Source organism: Nicotiana tabacum, chromosome 1 (genome assembly GCF_000715075.1).
Source record: "Nicotiana tabacum cultivar K326 chromosome 1, ASM71507v2, whole genome shotgun sequence".
NCBI lineage: Eukaryota > Viridiplantae > Streptophyta > Magnoliopsida > Solanales > Solanaceae > Nicotiana > Nicotiana tabacum.
In genome coordinates this window covers 24,619,866-24,628,358 of record NC_134080.1, presented here as the reverse complement: position 1 = coordinate 24,628,358, position 8,493 = coordinate 24,619,866, and the positions used below count along the sequence as shown (strand labels likewise).

The 8,493-nt window shown below is 37.4% G+C and overlaps 1 protein-coding gene across 1 annotated transcript; it reads right to left on the bottom strand.

Annotated features, from left to right (window-relative positions):
• Positions 1-208: 208 nt before the first annotated feature.
• Positions 209-5,149, bottom strand: LOC107776311 (phosphatidylglycerophosphate phosphatase PTPMT1). The gene is made up of 6 exons (XM_075247667.1): positions 4,393-5,149; positions 2,738-2,860; positions 2,111-2,204; positions 1,113-1,195; positions 941-1,030; positions 209-780 (listed from the first exon to the last, which is right to left on the bottom strand). The coding sequence occupies exons 1-6, from the start codon at positions 4,666-4,668 to the stop codon at positions 406-408; spliced, it is 1,041 nt and encodes a 346-aa protein (XP_075103768.1). The 5' UTR covers positions 4,669-5,149; the 3' UTR covers positions 209-405.
• Between the last annotated feature and the right edge of the window lie 3,344 nt (positions 5,150-8,493).

The following is an 8,493-nucleotide window of genomic DNA, read 5'->3' as shown; positions in this document are numbered from 1 at the left end:
CCTGTTTTACTCATTCTGGTATACTAATGTTTATCTGGAGAATTTGTTTGGATTATAAAACTTGGATAAAGCTGGAAAAGTGCAATTCATAAAATTACAAGGATATCATCTTTTTTTTTTTGAAATGGTTACAAGGATATTATCTTGGAATGGCCATTCAAGAAATGCAGCAGTATGTTGCCCCATATTTGGTTGATGGCACCACAAGCAAAAGAAAGCACTCAAGTCCTTCATTGAAAGTTCAAGTTCTGCATACATATATATACTCAGACTTCTCATTAGCAACTTGAGAAGTACTATATTGTATTTACATTGAGAAAGTCAAGGTTTCCATTGGTAAAGAAAACTTAAACTGTAGGCTCCTTGTAGCATTTTTATACTGAAGAAATATGTACAAATTTAAACTTAAGAAAACACATGTATATCTACAGTAAAACTTCCCAGCTGCTTGCTCTCTGCAGTCAGCTTCTGACTCGGAATCTTCTGGTCCGTGTGACACCGAAACCACATACAAGAGAGTCTTGCTAGGGCTGCCCCACCGGCAACTCGAACCCTGTAAATCAAATTCAAATCAGCCCAGATCTCAGATCCATCCACCCTAGAGTCACGGGTATGATCATATCCATCTAGATCTGCTTCGGTTATCACAACTACAGCACCATCATCGAAAGCTAACAAATTCCGTCCAGCCAAGAACCTTGAGTTCCTTGAGATCAGACTAGTCAAGGGGCTACAACTGTATGTCCTTTTCACCATGAGATGGTAGAATTCCTCTACAGCCTAATTATTAATGGACAAAAAGAGTCAGCAACAATAACCAGAATAAAGAAAACCAAGGCAACAGGAGTATATCTTTTCATCAATCTCATAAGACAAAACAATCACGCATCCAAAGAGAAGGGACAAAAAGAGTAAAAGGTGAGGCAAATCTCTGAGACACCTGTCGCTGGGAAGAGGCCAAAAGCACCCTCGGACGAATTGACTTCACATAGTTATATGCATCATTTGGTGTCATCTGCTTGTACTTAACCTACAATACAAAATAAATTTTAGGAGAAAATACGTAAAGTGATCTTTAAACAATCGATTCAAACAAGTCATAGTTTACCCACCAAGTAGCATAAGACAATTGTTGTGCTACGTCCTCGACCAGCCTTGCAATGCACGTATGTACTTTGTCCGTTGGAAGCATTTTCTTCAAAGACAAGAAAATATACACATGGATATATTTGTAAGATCCTTGCAATGCACGCATAACAGAAAACATACACATGGATAAAAGCTAAGCATCTTATAGCGGCTTATTTAATTTTTTAAAATTGTAATGAAAATTTTATTAAAATAGCACCAAGAAAGTGCAATAATGAGTAGTACAACCATTTGCAATCTCAGCACAATAGCTACATATGAAAAGAACTAAGGAAATTAATCATCCTATCTACGTCATGTACGCTTTCAGTTTTACGCCAAAAGGCTAAAGAAGCTAAACATCTATGATTTACGTTACAAAATTTTGCTTTTAAACATCATTGCGGCCTATTTTATTGTACTTTTTTGCATATAAAAAATCACAAGTCAATACACAAATTGAAAGATACCTCAAAAAGTACTATATCCAAATAGAAGAGCAGCAACTTAACAAATGTTTGTGAATCATACAAATTTTGATCTTTTTTTTTTTTGATGAGGTAAAAAAAATGCAATGAATCAAATGAATTTTGCTTGGACCACAGTTTTGTTGACTTTTCCTTAACCATAATTTTCTTTTGATAATTGTAAAATATTTTAATTTAATAAACATGCAGTTTAAAGTACTTTTGTCTGGTTTCAGTCATAAAAAATCTATTCTCAAAGAATCGATGTCAACGTGAGAATTGGACACTTTGACCCTCAGACTTTGAAGTGTGTCAGTGTCACTTGAGATATGATGGGGGCTGTGCTCGTAGTTCCAGTTTCTGAGACAATTAGATGAATCTCAAGCTGGTAAGTGACTGTGATGTCATGATAAAATGTAAAAAGCATCCAAGAAATTAAGGCCAAGATCTTTGACAATAGTGCAAAATCAACAAATAACCAAAATGGGGAGCCAAAGGGATGAGATTGTACTCACCATGGATGAACTCTACTGCTTGACATATATTATGCAGTGATGGGGCGAATAAATAATCTCTTGTTGGGAGAACCAAATGACGAATACCATGAGCCTACAAGAAGTAACAGATGAAACTAATGTGAACAAAGAGAAAAAAACACTTGATCATGTAATGGGAAGGAAATTTAAATAACAAATCCGAAGTTTTAAAAAAATGTGACATCATGCCACGTAACTAGTTAATCCCGAAAAGTAAAATGTGAGAACTAAGTGAAAGATTTATCTTTTACTAGGTTGCAGCAGAAAGGCAACAACTAATTCATCCCATATTTAAATAATTTTGGTAACAATAATACTCAGAAGATAGAAAATACAATCAGTGGATCACTATGACTGTTTCACCAAAAACAAGTACGTCATGTACAGCCTCCTCAGCTAGTGCAATACTTCTGAACTACCACTACCTTCACAAGCGCATGGCTAAAGAACACTTAAACAGTCCCAATTCCATAGGGGTACAGATGAAATAAGGGGAAGGGGCATGAAGGTGAAGCTTGAATGAAGATGGACTTGTCCCTCTTTTTTCTCTTTTAAGTGAAGCATAACAGAAAGATCAAAGCAAATAGCAAAAGTAAAAAAACTAACCTCATATAAAGAAGTTGGAACTAAGGTCTCATATGGCTCATTTAGGGTGACAACACCGGAAACACCAAGCTCCTTTAGCCTTTTTACATCAGATTGGAAAGGGACAGCACCTAATAACACAAACTAAAGGAGAGATTAAGTCAGTAAAATATAATCTTTTATTATTTTTTTCTGTTCTCTTTTTATTTCTGCATTGAAGAGTTGGCCCAAGGGTTACAGTAAAATATTGAGGTACAAACTACCAACACAATCTTCACTGAAAAAGAATTGAAACAGCATGAACATCAAATCGGTCTATGCGATCTTCCAAGATGGTGAATGCATACACGCAGACTTAATCTTTGATGCAAAAATAGATGCATATGGAGTTGAGAGAGAAGCACTGCAGCTTCTATTGTGTAATTTAAGACAATGTAGAGGAATTTTCTTAAGACCCCTACTAGTGCCTCATTTACGTCACTGCACGTATACTAGACATTTAGCAACCTTGGATATATTTATCCAAACAAACTAGTAAAATATGTAAGGTATATGAGCAACAACCTTATTGTTATAGGTGCTCCCCTCCGAAACCATGCTTCCTAATGTGACCAGGATGGAATGGTGAACATTTAAGTTATCGTATTTAGAAGGATGTCGCTCTAGAGTGGGGTTATTTTTATGATCGCTTTCAACTATTACTAGTATAAAAAATGATCTCAAGTCATCATTTTGGTGCACGACATTCCACAACTAATCAGAATATTAGAGAAAACTTCCTGGCTAAGGAAAGTAGATAAATTTTCTGGAAACCCAGAAAGAAATGTCAGAGTTAAATCGGGATACTGCTAGTGACAGTAACTAACTTTATAGTAGGGAAAAGAAAAGAAGAGCTGGACAAGTTTACTGTTGGTTCATTTCCCTGGATAAGTTACCTATGCTTCTTTTGCCACTTGTTGCTGATTAGGGGCAAATTTCATTAAGCAGATCATCAGAAAACACACACACACACACAAACGCAATCACATGTGTATGCATGCACACACACACACACACTGTGTGTGTGTATATATATATATTTTGATAGGTTATCAGAGAAACATATTAGTGCCCAGGTGTCATAGTCATATGATTCCTAGGATAGACAAGTATAATCATCTAGCTAGCGCATTTTTGATGCAGAGTACTACAACGTTCTACATGACTTTTTGATTATTGACAAGCATGTCTAAGGACTTGCTCTTCCAGAGAAATTAAGCAATTGATATTTCTGCAAAATTCAGTTCCGCCCTTATTTTCTGAATAACCATGCATATAGTACTAGCATTCTTATTCATGGCTTAGAAGTTCAGCAAGATGTTATAACAGTTCAGCATCAGCAATCAAAGTAATCAACCTTAATATAAATGACATTTCCAGACAACGCTTTTCAGAAGCAGAATAGATCTATTATGCCTCAGATGACAACTAGTTAGCATGAATTTCTACTATAATTAGTTCAAAAACTATCAATGCATTACATAGATTAGCATTGGAATATGCAATAGGGATTTGACGTTATAAACAAAAACATCCCAATTTAACTAAACTACTATTGAAGCATATTGACATCATTTGCACATCAACATACATCCAGATAAAAACTACTGCAAACAGGGTGACAAAAAGTGTCATACCTCGTCGATCCAGTCCCACCAGCGAAACTCAACCTGAATCTTGTTCCTAACAACATTGTAAAGAAGTGTCGGGTAAAACAATGCCCGAGCCCCAACTCCAACCATGGCCCTCCTAACATCCAACACAACAATGGCATTCTTGCCACTACTACCACTACAACACAACACCTTAGCAGCAGCAGATGATCTCTCCGCCTTCTCCACCACTCTACTTACCACCTCCTCCACTTCCTCCCTACTCTCCAACTCTCCTCCCTTCTCTTCCTCTATATACATGATAACACTTCCTCAGACCAACAAAAAAAAAGATTACAAAAAAGAGAATTTACACAACTCGGCGAACAGATTAGTTTCAACAATTCAAACGAAACAACAAACTTTTACCTGAAATTCAAACAAAAAACAAAAACCCCAATATAATTCTCATGACTGTCTTCAAAATCAATATACCAAAAAAGGGACCCTTCTCCTGAATTTGATCAAATTATCCGTGGAACGGATCAGAAACACTAAAATTGCAAAAAAGATTCGATCGTTGAATGAAATCAAGGTAGGGTTTGCAAATTTTGACCATATTCAGAGAAAGAGGGATCAATCGGACGGTCAAGTTCTCACAGAGATGACAAGATCCTTGATTTGATAAAAGTAAATGGATCAGAGTTGGGAAAAAAGGTTGAGATAGCTTGGAAATTAAGAACCCTAGATAATACTCCACTTGGGAATTCAGATTGTTCCTTTTCCTATATGTGTGTGCCACGAAATTTGAAAGTCTTAATAATATGGATAATTAATACTATAAATAATTAATTAAAGTAAGATTTATAGGAGAGGGTGACGTGCAAAACCCAAAGGTCTCGATTCACGAATCACGTTTAGTCTTTAGTATTTTTTTGGCATAGGGGCTTATATTTGATTGAATGACGTGGCTATTGCCCCAAATTTGTGCAAAGTGTCACTTCCTCCTCATCCTTTTTTCATTCCCCAATTATTTTGCTATATTTCGTAGTTATTACCTAGGAAGTAAAGGTTTTCATTATGATTTTAAACTAATTTTGAATGCTTTTTATCATAACAAACAGAGGAATCAAGTTCTGAATTCATGTAGAAAAATTAGATATAGTACGACATTGCAACAAACCATCAATCGACCAATTGAATCGACCTTAAACGACCACCATTTTAAGTTATGGGGACTTCTTGGTCGTCCATTAATATCATTCAAATAAGTACTTATAACAACAACAACAATAAGTCAATAACAACAACCCATTCTCACAAGTGCAAAAATCCAAGTAAGTGGGCGTTTGGACATAAGAATTGTGAAATTTCGGGAAAAAGGTAAAAAAAAAATCAAATTGAAAATATTATTTGAAAATTAGAGTTGTGTTTGAACATGAATACAATTTGGAGATATTTTTTAACATGGTGCCAAACTTTTAAAAACTGCTTCTAAGTGTATTTTTCTCAAAAGGACTTTTCAAAAAGTTACTTTCAGAGATAAGCTACTTTTTTCTGCTTCTCCTCAAAAGCATTTTTTTTTCTTCCAAAAGCTTGGCCAAACACTCAACTTTGAAAAAAAAATACTTTAAAAAAAAAGTGCTTCTAGAATTGAAAAAGCTTGGCCAAACAGGTTATAACTGTCCTTATGCAGTTTGCAAGACATGTTTGGTTCTTATATTCTTCCTCCAAACAAACTCTCTTTTACTATCAATCTAATTTCACTTGTTAATGGTAAATACGAGATGCATTTCACAGTAGAAATAGAGTCATCTTCACATTCGACGTTCTCAAAACACTACACAACACACAAGTTCCTGTAATCAAAAATTGATAACAAACATGAACTTGGTCCGGCAAACAAGAAAGAGGAACTCGAGTTTTGGGAAACCAAAGGCATAAATTTGTTAACCACACAAGTGAGATTTTACAGTCACACCATAGTAAAATCTTTCTCAGAAAAGTTTGTCCTTTGTTTGTAAGCTCACACGTACTCTAAAAAACAAACAAGATATTGTCAATAAATAGAAGTACGTCTTGTTCGTTAATATCTCGAAAATATTCCGCCATAGTTAGGACAGTCAAACCAACTCTCATACAAGCTTCCGACGGTTCATTCATCTGACCGTAAACTAGGGCTACTTTTGATTCTGCAATATTTTCTTCATTAATCACTCCAGATTCTTTCATTTCCATGTAAAGATCATTTCCTTCTGGAGTATGTGTTTGACTCAAAAGATATTGAAACCTTTTTGAACAAATCAATCAAAAAAAATGAATTGGTAAATCTTAGCTAGGTATAATAATCTCTAGAACGAAAGATAGATAGGGGGGATACGGATGATAAGGATTCTTTTTCTCATTCAGACCAAAAGACCTTCAACAACAATCTTCTCAATCCTTTAAGCAAGTTTTCTTATGGGTTAGAAAAGTGCCAGACCTTACAAAGTTGTTTCACGCTATATATATAAGGAACCAAACCTTTTTGAGCCCTAAAAAATAAGTTAAAGTTCATTCAAAAGAATATTCCTAATGTCCCCCAATGGACCTGTACTACTGCAACGGTCATATAGTCTCTTGTTCGCCTTAAGGTCATCCTCTGCAAGATGTCGAACTACGAGGATTTCGTCGTTCATCGTACTCATCAACGGTCGTGGTTGCTCAAATTTGGACCCATACAGTTAGTCCCTCCGCTTGTCGAGGTTACAACTCGGTGCGTCCTCGATGAGTGGACACCATGCGCTCTAACAGAGAAATTTGACCCTACGAGGCATTATGGTCTGGCCAATAGTAGGCGGTCAGCTTGCATAGCAAGACACCGATAATGCATTTTACCGGGAAATGACATCATCTTCACGTGCGTCATCATTATGCGTGTTTTCGAGATGGGGATTGATGGTTTGTCGCTTAGATTTTGGTGCAACTTTGCGACCTTCCGCTTCGATTCTGGTGCCACCCAATCCTATAAATAGGTGGAGGGTTTGTTTTTTCAAAAATTCTTGGCCATTTCATCTCTGATTATCCCTCCTTATTTCTCCGAGTTTGTCCTAACACCCTTCTGCTCCTTCTTCTCACACTTTTCATTCACAACCTCTTCTTCTTCCTCTCTTTTTTTGTCACTACCTTTTTAACGCAAGTATGCCAAGATCACATCGATCTCGTGAAGGGGTTTTTGAAGCCGCCCCGTTGTCCATGGCGCCCCCTTCAGATGGTGATGATATTGCGGTAGAAGAAGGTGATAGTCTTCCTATGGTGGAGAAGTTACTGCCGAGACACCCCATGTCTCGAAGCGACTTCCTCAAAGATCCCCCTTCTACTCCTACCCCCGTACTTTCTGAGACGGAACAAGTTCACATCGACGCTCTTCGTGCAAAGTATGGCATTCCCGCTCACATTGACATGGTTCCAGCGGGAAGGGATTTCGTAGAGGTCCACAGACTCGGGTACTGCGCTTTCTACGAGTACCCTTTTGTGATTGGCTATTCTTTCCCCCTTCTCCCATTAGCGGAAGAGTTCTGTAGGTTCTACTAAGTTTTCCCGGCATAACTCTTGCCATATACGCTCAAGATACTTCTGTTGTTGACCAAGTATATGGAGTTGGCAGAATGCGATATTTTTATCCATCACCTCTTGCACCTGTTCTCGCGCAGCTTCCATAGGGGTACTATGGTGCACTTGAGGCATCGTGGCACAAAAGGGATGGTGGTTGGGACCGACGACCGAGCAAGTCGCAAGTTTTGGCATAAGTACTTCTTTGTCAAAACTGAACACATTGTTTCTGACTCCGCCAGGTTCCTAGAGTGGTGGAACGAGACTCGTAAGTGTTTCCACTCATTTTTCTCTTCCTTCATCTATATTTGTTATAGGGTTCGTTTATTTCTTGTTTGCAGCTATGAGACGTCTACCCCACCCTATTGCCGGCATTAGGGATTAGGTAGCCTGTATGTTGCCCTATGCAGCAGAAACCCGAGATTGGCCCGCCTTCATAAAACGTTATGTCCCGAGAGTTCCATCCGGTAAATGTTTCCCCCTTATCGCTTTGTTGGTTATGTGTCGTCATCTGTTGATACGACTCGTTATGATGATAGGTCGAGGAGCTTCTAG

What these genes read in the sequence shown, in the direction of transcription:
- LOC107776311 (XM_075247667.1), bottom strand. Translation starts at nt 4,668, where the DNA reads ATGTATATAGAGGAAGAGAAGGGAGGAGAGTTGGAGAGTAGGGAGGAA. An exon ending in GGTGGGACTGGATCGACGAG is followed by an intron (nt 2,861 to 4,392) that starts GTATGACACTTT and finishes TCTCTCCTTTAG; the next exon opens with TTTGTGTTATTAGGTGCTGT. An exon ending in AGCAGTAGAGTTCATCCATG is followed by an intron (nt 1,196 to 2,110) that starts GTGAGTACAATC and finishes TTGTCTTTGAAG; the next exon opens with AAAATGCTTCCAACGGACAA.